A 15329-nucleotide genomic window follows, 5' to 3' on the forward strand; every position below is an offset into this window, starting at 1 on the left:
AGGGAGAGGGTGCCTTTGTCTGCCGGACAATTGAGTCAACTCATTTGTCATTTTAGGCTCTTTAAATGAAGCCCTTGCTGCTTTTCAGCCTTCCACAATGACGGATGGTGCAGAGCTTGTCCAAAGAAATGACAACAAACTTCCCCAGGCTTATTAAGTCAATTGCTTGTGTTTGTGTCTCCTGTTGTGTTGCACTGTTTTTGTGCAACTTATCCCCTCTTTTAACTTTTCAAGCTCCTTTTCCTCATGGTGGATATCACATTTTGACAACTCTTAACTTCTAGTTCTGCCGGATAGTCAGGCGTTTCCTGACGTGAAGCGCTCTTTCACAATAACGTCTTTGTGATTGGCGGAAGTGAGAGATGATGACAGGGGACCCCTCCACTATCTCATTCACATCTTTAAAATAGGAAGGGGTGGTGGTAGCAGTGATGGGGTGAGGTTGAAAGACCCCCTGCGTGAGAACTTCCGAAAATGGATGAGATTGACTTGGGAGGAAGCACAGTCAATATTTAACCAACACACTTTAATTTTGGAAAGAACGTCATTTGCTTCTTTAAATGATTCCACACCTTTAAACCACGTTGGCCAACAATATACTTAATTCAATGGATATGGAAATCTAATACCGTCTATGTCCACATTTATGTGAAAGACGTCAGTTGCAGTTATACCCATTCATATAATTATCTTTTATACTGAAATGTATAGCATATTTTGGATTATTACCATCTTTGACTCCAGCAAAAAGCCTTTTGGGCAAACACCCAGCACCAAACAATAGCAAAGCCATATTAACAATTTGCAAAAACAACAGTTATCACCTGTTTAAGTGAACTGATATCATTTAAAAAGTACCATACATTGCCTCAGCATTGTTTTAATAAAAAGTATTTAAGATCAAACCCTTTACATACTCTAATTTAGCTTGGATGTTTGCACGAATGATCGATTTCATTGTCACAACAGAGCAGCTGGTCCACTTCCATTAACCACCCTGTGATCTAATTAGCAGCTAAGTAGAAATAAATGTGACATTATTAGAGCAAATGACATGAGATGCATGAGACTTAATGACCCCAGGAACCATTTAATGACAGCGTGCAGTCACTCGCATTGTAAATAGAAATGTTGAGTAGTGATATTTAAAAAAAACTGCTAAATTAAAATCAATTGCATTTGGAGGATTTTTTATCGTTTACACTTTATCAAAAATGAAGGCAACCCCTTATGTGTGTGCATGTAAACCGCTGAGTTTGAGTTGGACACTTGTCTGGCTTGTGGAACAAAAAAAAGTTTCAGAAAGACAAAGTGTGTGAGAGCCGAGTGGACATGTCATCTGGCTCTCAGGAATCCTGCAGCCGAGGTGGGGGGCTGGGTGGAGGGGCTCGATGTCACTCTGCTGGAGGAAGGGGGTGTGGAGATAGGTGGGGTGTTGACTCTGAAGTGTGTGTGTGTGTGTGTGATTGAAGTGCAGTGGAGGGGGGAATGAGGGAGGGGCTGACAAGGCTCGGCTGACCCAAGAACACACACACACACACACACACACACACACACACACACACACACACACACACACACACACACACACACACACACACACACACACACACACACACACACACACACACACACACACACACACACAGGCACACACACAGGCATCACAGACACTCCAGATAGAGACGCCACCTCTCTGCTCTCCTGCTTTGCTCTTTGGACCTTGAATTTTGTTTTTGGATCACTGAATGAGCTGCTCCCCCAGCTGCAGAGCGAGTGGTGTCTTTTCAGACTCATCCCTTCTCAGCTGACTTTCAAAAAGCCTGAGCACTTCTTGGCTGAGTGGGATCTGGATCTGATTATAGCGTGGATCCGTTCAGCTCGATGCTGCAGACATGTAGCCAGAGCCAGAGCGACTGTGTGGGGCATTGTGGGAGTGAATGAGAGCTTTATTCAAAAGTGGAAAGAGAGATGCTTTTCCTGGAGGTAAGAGAACAAATAGATGAGCTGAAATGTTCATGTAGAATGATTTTGTGAGATGAAAAGCACTGTTGCAGCTCTGCTTTGGAGGGTTCTTGCATTTAAGTTCCACCATTAGGTCTGTTAATGAAGAGGCATGCAATGGATTTTGGGAGATTTCCTTGGTTTTGGTCAAAGCTAAGCTCAACAAGTGCCCATGTATTGCAGTGGCTGTGATATAGTGTATCGACAGTCCTTATGTGTCTGTGCAGGTGGTCTCACTCCAGCTGTGATAGGTCTCCTATGCACCCCCTGACACCCACTTGGCTTTTTAAAATAACACTCTTTGCCAGTCAAAGAGCGATGACCTCGGCCTTTGAACTCCACAATTTAATGGTTTTCCTAAAGTAAATCCAATGATGCATAGAAAAATATACTTTCTTTTGTGGTTTTGGTTTCAGAAAGTGCACTCCAAAGTAGTCACCAAACCTGGGACTACTTTGCCTCACAGAAAAGTCAACTTCTTGGTGGTTTTTCTGGGGTTGTGATCATTTGAAATGTCCACGTGTTTGACTAACTAACTCTTTGCTGAGGGAGAGTCCCCTTTTAAAAGTGTCAGTTGAGCGGGGGAGGCGCACACAATTAACCGTTAGCTCGCTACATCTGGCCCGTGTTTACACAGACCCAATGTTGTGACTCTTTAAATGCCTTTTTCAAACACTTTTCCCTTTTTAACCCCCTTAACCTCCTCCTGTCACGTCTCCACATCGGCTGGGCTTTAGAGGAGGGAATGGTTGGACATTTTGTTTTTGTTTTTCGACAAAGACGGCCATTGTGTTGTGGCCAAAGGGTGACACCGTGTAATGTGAGTTATGTTGGCTCAAGAATCCACAGTCACCTTTTTATCCATTACTTTTTGAAAGATATGCAGGAAGGGCAGAGGAGGAAAGACAGAAATGTAAAGTAAATTAGATGAATAATTACATTTTTGTCATTTTCGAGCCAAAAATACCAAACACTCTCTGGTATAAGCTTCTTGAAAAGTGGGATTTTTTTTTTTGCATGATATTGCCAGTTATGACAGTAAAACCAATATCTTAATATTGTGTTTTTGTTAAGTAGACAACAATTTGAACACCTTGGCTTAGATTGTGTTTCAATACAAAACATTTCAAAGGATGCCCAACCAATTTTGGGGGGAACATTTATTTTAAACTTTTTTCTTCATGCTTGAAATGTTTTGATGTTTTGTGACATGTTTAATGGGATCATGTGATATCATGCTTTGGAGAAGTACAATATGTTTTTAAGTTTATGGTGGCTTTTGTTCCACATTTAGGAACCCTTGCACCAACCCACATATTTTCCTTAACAAATTACACATCTTAATATTGTCTTTGGCCCTGTATTTTTAACACTCCAAGCTACACAAACAACCATTATTCCACTGAGATAATGGCCCTAAAAGCGCACCTTGTGTAGTTTAAACTATGGTCTGAACTAGGCTAAGCGAGATATAAAGCAGAACAGGTCAAGAAAAGCTTCTGGGTGATAACATTATCTGTCCTACCATAAAACCTGATAGATTAGTCACTGAAGAACAAAGCAACAGTCAAATAACCCTTTGTGCCTTGATAAGAGCTTTGGTTTGACTTGTTAACAGCATTTCTAATCTGTGAATTCAGTGTTTTGAGGCCCTGATCCAACTGTATGCTAATTGGCTATTGCTAACATTTCCCAAGTCATGTGTGAAGCATTGATTTTTTTCGAGAGGTCTTCAATGTTTTATTAGCCTAGATCCTTTTATTGCAAGATTTACTGCGAGTGAAATCGATTAGATGAATTACATAAAAATTGCATGTGCCCCTTTTGCTTATTCTCTAACAGTTGGAATAACTGTTTATTTAGTAGCTCTTGTTTCATAAGTATAAAAGATTGGTGAACAGGGCACACCTTTTGTTATGTTTATGAAAAGTTTGGCAATACTAGGTTCAGTTAAAATGTAGGAATTGAACTATGAACAAGTTATTGCTTAATCGATTGGAACCAGGGTTGAATTTATATATTTTTAAAATATATTCATAACCCTAATGAGGTTCTTGTTTCACAGTCCCTTAGTATCACCTGGTACACGCATTGGTCTAAATGAATGTAACTGACAGTTAACAGGCAACATGTTTGGTTAATAGAAGCCATCAACATCCTAATGTGCCTCATCGTGCTGCTTTTGTGTGGAAGATCAAACCTACATGAGGTTTTAAGGGCCTGTGTGAAGTTTTAACCCAAACAAGTTATATTCTAGTACATATTAGCATGTCAAAGAGGCAGATCACAAAGTGGTGTTATCAGGCTGAGAGGGCTCAGAAGAACATGGCTGCTGAGATAAGAGGGCTACTGCTGAAGGCAGGAGACTCACAACGACCACAATCCCTATTCATGTTACAGTCTAACCGTTATCAGCTTGTAAAGAGAGAGCTGCTGAAAGTGGTTTTATGCTGCAGCAGAGTGAATACATGCAGATTGTTTTGAAGGTTAATCGTGTCTTTATTGAAAGATTTATTTGTAGCTTTTTACTTATTATTTGCATCCATGTACTGCACATACCAGTAAATCACAGTCCTAGACTCCTAGCACAATATTAAAGGCTGCTTACACGTGTTTCACAACCTTCAGTACGCAGAGGATAAGAGCAACAGATGTTTGGTGGCAGCTGGACATATCTGTTGCATCAGATTTACAATCCCACCCCCCTTAGAAGAAATGTACTTTTGTTTACTGACGCACAGCATATTTGCACAGATTTGTATCTCGAAAGGAAATTCACTCTGTACTGCAATGTAGGGTTGCATGGTTAGTTGTTGAATAAGTGCACCATTTTGGAAAAAGCCTGCATGACTTTCCATTTTAAATCTCTTTAAAGATTAAGCAGTATTTTAGGCACTTTATCAAGCATTATTCTGTAATGGATCAACACAGGAAGTATGATATACTACACTGATGAGATGGAGAATAACAAAAAGTGTGACAAGAGGTTAAATTGTGAACGATTATATGGAGAAACGTTTTTCTTTCTTCTCTGTAATGCTGTGTACTCTGCTCTGTTTCTAGCTCTTATGGTAATCTCTTAAAACACTCCTGAGAAAACCGTTATTCTGTTGGGAAACATTGATAAGGACAGAAAAATGCAGAGGAATGAACAATAAGTGGCAAAAAAAATCCCAGCCAATCGGTGACCAAAAGAATTGAAGGTTTTTGAAATGTGATTCTTAAATCCTCCCTTGTATCCACAGCGCCCGTGTGTGATGAACCTGGAGCGCAGCGAAAGAGGCGAGCGCCCTCCTCCTCGAGGCCCGGACATGGAGCCTCGTGCTGGGGGAAAGATGGTGAAGATATCCGTGGGCTTCCAGAGGAGCTCCACCTCCGACGATGACTCTGGATGTGCGCTGGAGGAATATGCGTGGGTGCCACCTGGACTCAGGCCTGAGCAGGTAAGACCCGTTGCATTTTCCCTCCAAGATTACTTAACTTGACTGAGCAGCACAACACAAATGGAAGTTCCTTAAACTTCCAATTATATTTGACGTGACTCCCCTTATTCGAAAAGGAATCTGATTGTATAGAAGTCTAAGAAAATACTACTCGTCATGAGTTTATGGTCTTAATCACTTTTTCCCCTTTTCCATTTTGCAGAGTAAACTGGATGATTAATCTTTGAGGCTGGGCCACCTTGTAATTTACCATGTTTTTGTCTTATATTAAACTATAAATGTCTTGTTCAGTGTTCGGACATGCTTAGCTTCACCCTCTGGTTCCGAAAAACAAGATGTCGGTGGCAAAAATGTCCTCAAACCAACCTCCACTTCTTATATACAGAAGTATCTTTGTGTAATAGCTATCTAATAATATATTTTTATATAGGAAAATACATATAAATATATATTTTTCATAGCATGAGAGAGTAAACCTGTGTGCTAACAGCATGTGGTTTGAGTTCAAATGAGGATATGTTTGCAGGCATTCTGTCTTCTATGCCATGCTGGTGGATTAGTAGTGCCACATGCCTGACATCTGGCTGTGGATGTTTTCACATTAGTGTGTATTTAGGTTACAGATACAGTACTTTTCAGGCAGTCTGCAATATATTCCCATATTTCTTTCTAGAAATGCACACAGACAAACGTTTAGTCACTGTTTCTATCTCCTGTCAGCAGTGTTACAAGCTGGCTCCTTCTTTCAACAAAAGTTGCCCAAAAAAATTATTTCTTTACAACCACAAAACTGATCCCAAATAACAAACTGAGGAGGGCTGGTGTGGTCTCTTAAATAGGCCGGAGCCAGGTTCCACAGGTGTGTCTCATCTCTCCTGATTACCAGAAATGACTGAAAAAAAAATCTAATTAGCAGAGTTGTCATTGCAGGAATGAGCCAAGGCAAACATTAACATTTCCAGCCTGGCCATCTCTTTTGTGTAGAGACATTCCACAGTCAGACGCCTGTGACTGGAAGGTGATTGACATGTTTGCCCCACATTGTCACACTAATAAGGACACATAGCAACAACTGACTGTATGACAGACAGAAAATGACATTATAGGGTATTTTGAACTTTAAAACTACACAAAAACAAGCAATGGTTTAACAATCTCTCTGACCTTTAAAGTTCATTTATCCGTCTTCGTCCTCAGGTCCAGATGTACTTCTCCTGTCTGCCGGAGGAAAAGGTGCCGTACGTCAACAGTCCCGGAGAGAAGCATCGGATCAGACAGCTCCTCTACCAGCTGCCGCCTCATGACAACGAGGTATGAAAGGAGAGATAGTGATCAAACAGACATGTCACCTTATTTTGAATAATTAAAGCTCGTATTTGAAGTTTAAAAATATATATCTTTTTCGAATGTCGTCAAAATCTGTCAGAGATATTTCCATAGAGAGGTGGATGAGTTAGAGGGAGAAGTTCATTTCTTGAACTACAACAAAGCTTAACCTGATTGGTACACATTTTTCAATTTCCTTGCAGTCAAGAACATTTAAAACATTCCTCAGCCTTAACTAGTGTAAAGCCAGCAGTTGGTTAAAGCCCTTGCTAGCCTTTTCTTGTAAAAGTAAAACAATGACCACATTCCCAAACCGTCTTGTGACAGTAAAGCAGTTCCAGTCTCTTGTGTATAACGGCTTTATGTTGCGTAAAGCAGCACTCCTTTCACATGTGTGTTAATAGAGTTTGCATTAGGAGATATGGTGGAGGGGTTATCACCTGAGTGGAGGGACAGGCAAGGCCTACAGTCTGACAGAGGTGGTCTCTGTCTATATACACACACACACACACACCACACACACACACACACACACACACACACACACACACACACACACACACACACACACGCACCCACAGTGTTTGACAGTTTTTATGATGTTTGCCAGCAGACCTGGAGGGATCAATCTGACGGAGGATTATTTGCGTAACTCTGGTTCATAGAATCAGTGTGTGTTGTGCGTGTAAAAGGGGATGTGTGTGTGTGTGTGAGCTGACACGCCAGCATCGTTTACTGTTGTTTAGAGAACAACCGAGCTGGTTGTTAGGATAGTCATGGTCTTTTATCTTAGCCCTCATCACCATGTCTAAACACAGAGAAAGGGTTTGCTCACGCCATCCTTTCAACGCAGCCTCGAGGGGAATTTGCTTCAATTAAACTATTTTTCCAGCCTTATTTGGACATACACTGAATACAAAAACCATCAAATATCAGAAGTCTTTTTGTCCCTTACTTTGTCAACTCATTGTCTTTTTCATTTTTCCCCAGGTGCGTTACTGCCACTCCCTGACGGAGGAAGAGAAGAGGGAGCTCCACATGTTCAGTGCCCAGCGGAAGAGGGAGGCACTGGGGAGAGGAACACCCAAGATCCTGCCCCGAGCTCTGCACCACACCCGCTGTGAAAGTGTAAGTGCCATACGCGGATACTCACACACACACATGCACACATTTATCGCTCACATAGCCATAAGGTAAGCTAGAAGTTACGAGAAAACCAACCTGTGGTTCTTAAGTTATTTATATCGCGAGCAGCTAACATCCAGCAGCCCGAGGCTCAACCCTGATTGGCTAATGGTTTTGATCACGGACATAAACCTCCTCATTAGGGCGAGAGGGGAAGTGGGGAAATTGGGAGGCTCACGCTCAAGCCGAGTGGAGAAACCAGTTCCTCACGAGGAATTCGCCACATTTCCTGCCGCCCGTCTATATCTCAGCATGACAGACTGCAAAGAAAATGTGCAGTAATTCTCGCAGAAAGTCTTAAAAATCCAACTTTTTCCAAACAAGTCACAGTATGAGGCACATTAATCCACATCTACTGGTGTAATGACATGCAGCTGGTCTATTAAACAGCATTATGTAAGAACGTGCTGTCAAAGGAAAGTAAAAGGGCCAGTGTTTATGCATGTTAGCAGGCATTCACATGAGATAACAATATAATACAATTAAATAATAAAATTAAATAATAAAATTTAAATAAACACAGTAAATATATACGTAGGGTAGAAAGATGTATATCTATCATTTTCAAAAACATCAGAAAAAGGCACTTCACATCAATGTTCATATACTAAAATTAAACAATATGAACAGAAAACAGAAAAGATAAATAAATAAAGTAAAAAAATACTTTTGGAAAGTTTCATGTCATTAAGAAAACCAATAAATACTGGAGAAATGTTGAAGAAGGGACATTTGTATATCTGTAAAGTATAACAACACAGGTTCAAGTTTGAACACTGCATAGAAATCTACCACTAAAACAAAAACATAAACACAAGATACTAAATACATTATAATGATAGGCAAAGTAGTTTAAATGAAATGTGAAAAGCAGTGAGGTGGTGTGAGTACAATATGTTCAAATTGGTCCGGAAAAATGATTAGCGACCAATGAAAAAAAGGAACAAAGAACTGAAAACCATTCACAAGCTTGTCCCGTGATTTCTACGTGTGAGTTAGTGATAACAGCCGCCTTGAACAAAAACGTCCTTTCACTGCATCAAACATAAATATTAGTGTTATGTAGCTTCCGTGAAAATGAGCCCTGACCAATAAGTAGACCACATCCTCTGCCGTGCATCGAGGAAGAGCCGGCCGTGTTAATCCCCCCAGACAGGCAGATCAAGTCCATCACCACTCAAACACAGATGCTAAGGGATGCAAGGTCACACACACACACACACACACACACACACACACACACACACACACACACACACACACACACACACACACACACACACACACACACACACACACACACCCTGAAATGACACATAGAAGCACACATTCTTAGACATACTGAACATGCACGTGTATCCATATATCCTCTGACTCATCCTACACACGTGCACATTCATGCAACCATACTGCACATGCCTATGTATTCAAAAGGATATTTCATAAAGATGTGGGTGGACACACACTCACTTCATCAGGCTCCAGTTTCCTGGTGGGGACACACAACACCCCCCGTTTCCAAGGCCCATGTCTGTCCACCCTGGTAATAATGGTTAACAGCTGGGCATACTATCCCATAGCGGCTAGGTTATATAAAGACTTCACGTTCAGACACGCTCTTACGATCTCTGTGGAGTCATATGATCTTTTGACTCAAAACCAAGGCCTAAGAATTGAGCTTATGTGGCAAACATGTCAATTCCTCAGCAACACAATTGATGACTCGTTAGGCATTGCCCCATATGGAAACATAGTCCTACAACCTTTCCGGATAAACTTTAACAGTGTCTTTGAGATACATTCCTTCCGAGTTAACCCTCACAATTTTTAAATGTAGAATCTGCCCATTTGCCAATACAATAAGTCAGGAAGACACTGGGTGTTTCTCAATCGCGAGGATGCTGGCTTGGTAGTCGCGTACTTCCAAGTCACTTCCTTCAGAAACGAAGCAAGTATGCTTCCAAGCCACGGCTTCGGAAAACGAAGAAGAATGGAACAGGCTAACAAGTGTGCCACTCTCTCTAACGGTTTCAACATAAACTGTACCGAAAATAAATACCTCACGATGTTTATCTAATTATGAACTTGCTTTACTTTCACGGAACACATTTTTGGTGATAACAAACAAATGTAACAAAGTAACATATTTACCAACACATGTTCTACACCACTATACTTACATTTAAATGTGTGCTGCGTCGGTTCAGCCATTCTCCGCAAGGGTTTTTGAAATTGGTCCGTGCGCAAAGCATTGTGGGGATTTTAAGGACGCAAAGTCTACCCATGTGCAGCCTCGAAATTTCCCCCAAACCAAGGACGCGGCCTCGGTGGAATTCCAAGTCACTCGATGACGTAGCATCCTTGAAATATTGGCTTGGAAGCCAGAATCCTCGAGATTGAGAAACGGCCACTGGGTGTTGTTGTCACTGGTGCAGCCATTCTTAAAATATCATCTGTTATGTTATCATGTACTCGTGCTATGATTGTTATCATCGTAGGATTCACTGATGTGGATCATATTCCTTTGGCACTTGCAGTATGATCACCTGTTGTTTGGCCTTCCTTGTCCAAATAAAACAGCAGAAGATACGTGATATATTTTGAATAGTTATCTCCATAATCCATCTGTTGTTTATGTTGCATTCCCCATGTGTCACAGGGATAAACTGTATCGTATTGGTTTTGAAATCTCATCTCTGTTTGTGATGGTCGCTATTTATCGCCTAAGTTTCTATGACACTTTGCAAAACCCTATCCAGGAGATGCCTTGAAATATAAATCTAATGGATTATCTTTTGTTTGTGTTGATCAGTGTGACGGAGGCATCAATGGAGGAGAGATGGCTATTTTTGCCTCCAGAGCGGGGCCGGGCCCCTGCTGGCACCCAGCGTGCTTTGTTTGCGCCACATGTCAAGAACTGTTGGTGGATCTGATATATTTCCACCAAAATGGCAAGACTCTCTGCGGACGACATCACGCTGAGCTTCTCAAACCACGGTGCTCTTCTTGTGACGAGGTAATACACTGTACTAGCACTACCCACTTAAAGGTGGGGTAGGTAATTTTGGAGAAACCGGCTCGAGTGCGCTAGAATTTGAAAATACACAACCGGAAAAAATCTGCCACTTCCTTACAGAGCTCCTCCTCCAACACACACGAACGTGCACATGACCAATGAGGGCACGAGATAAGTTTGTGCACAGATGGAAGGCTGACAGGCAGGTAGGCCATCCAGTTACTTTAGCCGGGCCGGCTCAGATGATTGGTCGTGCTTTTTACAGCACCACGGCTTCCACTGATGACATTTTTTATGGATTTTTTGTCAAAGCACTTTAGATATTCATTGCTATCGGGATGTTAAGAGCATTCCATGGAATATAACAACAAGTGTATCTCGAGCCGGTTTCTCAAACTTACCTACCCCACCTTTAATGTTTGATAATAGCAATGTCCAAAAAACTAACAGAGTATGTGTCTCCTTTTAGATCATCTTTTCCGATGAGTGCACTGAAGCAGAGGGTCGTCATTGGCACATGAAGCACTTTGCCTGTTTTGAGTGCGAGACAATGCTAGGTGGACAACGCTACATCATGAAAGATGGCCGGCCCTACTGTACTTGCTGCTTTGAGTCTCTGTATGCAGAGTACTGCGAGGCCTGTGGTGAAAACATTGGTGAGTTATATTGTTGAGGTGCTAGCTTTCTTGTTTCTCTTAGGATTCAACTAAAATGTTGTATACCCTAGCTTGAACACAAGATCCTGCTGATGTAGATCTTCGACTACTTGTGTAGATGTTCTAATCCCAATCTTATGATCATTTTATTTTCATCCTACCATGTCCAGGTGTTGACCATGCCCAGATGACCTATGAAGGTGTACACTGGCATGCCGCAGACCAGTGCTTCTGTTGTGCCCAGTGCAAGACGTCCTTGCTAGGCTGTCCCTTCCTTCCAAAGCAGGGTCGCATCTATTGCTCAAAGGCCTGCAGCCAGGGGGAAGATATTCTTGCCTCCGACTCGTCTGATTCTGCCTTCCAGTCTGCACGCTCACGTGAATCACGGCGCAGTGTGCGCATGGGGAAGAGCAGCAAGCCTGCCGAACAGTGGAGACAGTCACAGCTGATCAACCCTCCAGCCTCCGTCCCCGCGTTTGAGGATAAGTTTGGAGATGGAGAGGCTGATTGCGACATTGGTATCGTAGGGCGTAAGCTGGCCCGTCTAGGTCTGGAGGAGGAGAGGTTCTGGAGGGAGCGGGAGGAGCAGGATGCTGGTGGGGACGAGGATCCAGAGGAGTGGGCCCAGCATGAGGACTATATGACTCAGCTCCTTCTCAAGTTTGGAGACCGCGGGATGTTACATCAACTTCAGCAGCCGACCCTAAAATCTCCCAGTCCTAGCAGTGATAGACCCAGAGTAATGAGTGTCTCAGACCCCTGGCTAAAACCTGATACAACATCTTTGGGGGTCACCGCCTCCTCTCCCACCCCTGCCAGTCCAACCCAGAGCCAGACTTCCAATCAATCCCAGACCAACAGCTTCAGCCCCGGACTGATGAGCAAGAAGCATCTGCCTGAAATGTACTGGGCCCAGTCCCAGGACGGGTTGGGGGACTCAGCCTATGGAAGTCATCCAGGCCCTGCCAGTGCCAGAAAGATTCAAGAGTTGGAGTTGGACCAGGATCAGGAACAATCTGGGACAGGAAGACGGGCCTTCTGGCAAGACAACAGGGAGTGGTACGATGACTCCCTTGAGTGTATCGCTGATGAGCTGAGGAAAGTTGAGCAAGGCGCAGGAGACTCCATGGACTCCTTGGCACTTTCAAATATCACTGGTAAGCAGACTGCTTGTTGCATGTGTTCAGAGAAAAGATGTACCTTCTTATTATATCAACAGCTTTTTAAAATGTGTCTCTCCTGCTTGTTCTGTTTAGGTGCATCAGTGGATGGAGATGGAAGGGATAGATCCATGGTCTACAGCCTTGCCATTCAGAATCCATCAATTGTAGATGACTGCGAGAAGATGAGCAACATGGGGACCTTTAATTCATCTCATCTTCACCACAGTGCCAACTCTCTCAACCTTCACATGGAAAAGGGAGATGATGAGGACGTAGCATTGGCAATGAGGGGAGGAGCACCAGGAGGACATCTCGCAATGTCCCCACATTCGGAAGGCCTCCCTTCCTCCTTCATCCATGCACCAGCTCTTCGGAGAAGCAAGTCCCAGTCTCGGCCTCCACAGATGGTCAAGTTTTCAGAAGACACAGTGGACAACGGATATAATGATGGGTTCGATGTCAATATTAGAAGGCATCCAATGAGTGAGAAGCCACAGCGGAGGGCATACTGCTCGGAGGAGATGGGCCAAGAAAGAAGCCGCCCATCCAGCCAGCATGGGCGCAGCAGGCAGCATCACCAACACCACCGGGAGGGCCGGCACCACAAGAGCCGCAAAGCCCGCTCAGACAACAACCTTCACTTGGTGCCTTTGGAGAAAGCACAGAGGCCATATGAGCCTCACCAGCAAGCACAGAGGCCTTTTGAGCCCCAGCAGCAGGGTCTAGTGAACCCCCCTTGTGGAGGCATGGTCCCACAGCATCCTGCACACAGGCTGCCTTTGGCCTACTCCCAAACCCGGTCTGACTATATGCTTCAGGGTTCAGCTCAAGGAGACCCACGACTAGAGCAATTTATGAATCTATACAGAGATGAGGATGACTGTTGTTCTACTTGCTCTTCCTCATCATCGGACTCTGAGGAAGAGGGCTATTTCCTGGGCCAGCCAATCCCTCAGCCACGAGCGGCAGGGCGGTACTACGCTGAGGACTACCCTACAAGGGTTACAGCCCTCACTTCCCTGAGTCATGGCTCACAGACTGGTCGCAGGAAGAGCCACCGCTCCAAAAACTGTATCATCTCCTAACAGCTCATTATAACCTGCACTATGCTCAGCAATAAAGTCAGATGTTCTGATCATATGATGGTTTTGCGGATCAAACCTATTTGTAGATATGGCCTATTACAGAAGGTGCTTGGCCATATGTCAAGATGCATATCATATTTAGGCCCAATTGTACTGAAAGAAGAAATTAATTCAAACAACTTAGACGGATCTTTGTAACATATATTCAGAATAGAAACATGTGTTGGTGTATGTTCAAATTGGTCTTCATTTAGCATTGACATAAAGGATAGACTGGTACATTTAGAAGCCTTTTTTGATCAGTATTAGGCAGAGTGGCAACATAAAACCTTTTGTTCTTTTCATCATTTGCCATTAAGTTGTTTTTATTTTATTTTGTACTATTCTTGTGTTATGTTATACATTTTGCAGCAATATCTTTGTGAGCATTAAAATGGAAACGCATTGTACAAAGAGTTTGATAACTTAGAAAATAGAATCAAACCAAATAATTATTTAATGCATTATAGTACAAAATGATAATGTATATACTAAGTTAAGATTTTAATACTGGTATTTTTATATCTGTGGTTTAAAGAATTGTTTTCTTGGAAGTGTATGCTTTAGAAAAGCGCAGGTGTAAAGGCAAACGAACAGACCTCGTTATAATATTTGATGCGAAACAAAGAAGGTGCCACTTAATAAATTGTTCTTCACAGTAAAGTGCCATGTTACTCTGATGTCTATTACGTATATTCCACAATGCTTACTCTTGCCGTACCAAATATGAAACAAATGGCAGTAACACTTGTATTTTCCATATTCAGCTGAACTGTTCACTCCCCTTGCTCTGACATAACCAGATAAATGCTTTGTGATGTAAAAACGCTTGTAATAAATATTTTTCTCCTCTCAAAGATTCAAGGATGACTTTTCTTTTCCTCGTGGATTTTAAAATTACAGGATGTATCCTTTTGAAATGTAGTGTTTGATAATGCCAGTGAACCAATCCTCAAAAAATACAAGTGTCACTTGTGTAAAAGATCACAATACCTCAAAGTTAAAAGGAATCATGTTTACTGCAATCTTTAGAGAAACCTCAGTTTGTGCAAACGCTGGTCTCAACGTCACCAAGAATAATGAAGCCTTGTGCGGGTTCTTCTGGAAGTGAGAATATAAAAAGGCTAAATGAGACAACATAATGAAAAAGCAACCAAACTGGCATTTCTCTAGACCAGTGGATCCCAACCTGGGGGGCGCCAAAGATCGCAGGGGGGGCGCCAGGCCTCAGATGATTTGAGGCAAAATATCATATTTAGACTTTTTTTTTTACATATAATTGTAAAGGCAATAAAATATAAAAAATGATTAATTAATTTTAAATTAAAGGCATAAAAAGACAGTATGTATAATTCTTTCTTTAATAGAAATGTTCCTTCTGCCCATAAAGTGTCCAAACCAGGCTTGTCTGG

The 15329-nt window shown here is 42.4% G+C and overlaps 1 protein-coding gene across 2 annotated transcripts in view; it reads left to right on the forward strand.

Moving 5' to 3' along the window:
• The window catches only part of prickle1b (prickle homolog 1b), a 30834-nt gene extending 16053 nt beyond the window's left edge, over positions 1-14781 (forward strand). Inside the window, exons 1-8 of one of the 2 annotated variants that reach the window (XM_034234298.1) lie at positions 1972-1986; positions 5250-5447; positions 6645-6758; positions 7764-7901; positions 10771-10974; positions 11444-11630; positions 11801-12787; positions 12887-14781. In XM_034234298.1, the coding sequence (XP_034090189.1) occupies positions 1972-1986; positions 5250-5447; positions 6645-6758; positions 7764-7901; positions 10771-10974; positions 11444-11630; positions 11801-12787; positions 12887-13878 (2835 nt within the window). In that variant the 3' untranslated portion in view covers positions 13879-14781. Of the gene's footprint in view, positions 1-1971; positions 1987-5249; positions 5448-6644; positions 6759-7763; positions 7902-10770; positions 10975-11443; positions 11631-11800; positions 12788-12886 lie in introns of those variants that run through there. The other variant, XM_034234299.1, reaches the window with a different exon arrangement.
• The last annotated feature ends 548 nt before the right edge of the window (positions 14782-15329 follow it).

Source organism: Gymnodraco acuticeps, unplaced genomic scaffold, assembly GCF_902827175.1.
Source record: "Gymnodraco acuticeps unplaced genomic scaffold, fGymAcu1.1, whole genome shotgun sequence".
Lineage (NCBI taxonomy): Eukaryota > Metazoa > Chordata > Actinopteri > Perciformes > Bathydraconidae > Gymnodraco > Gymnodraco acuticeps.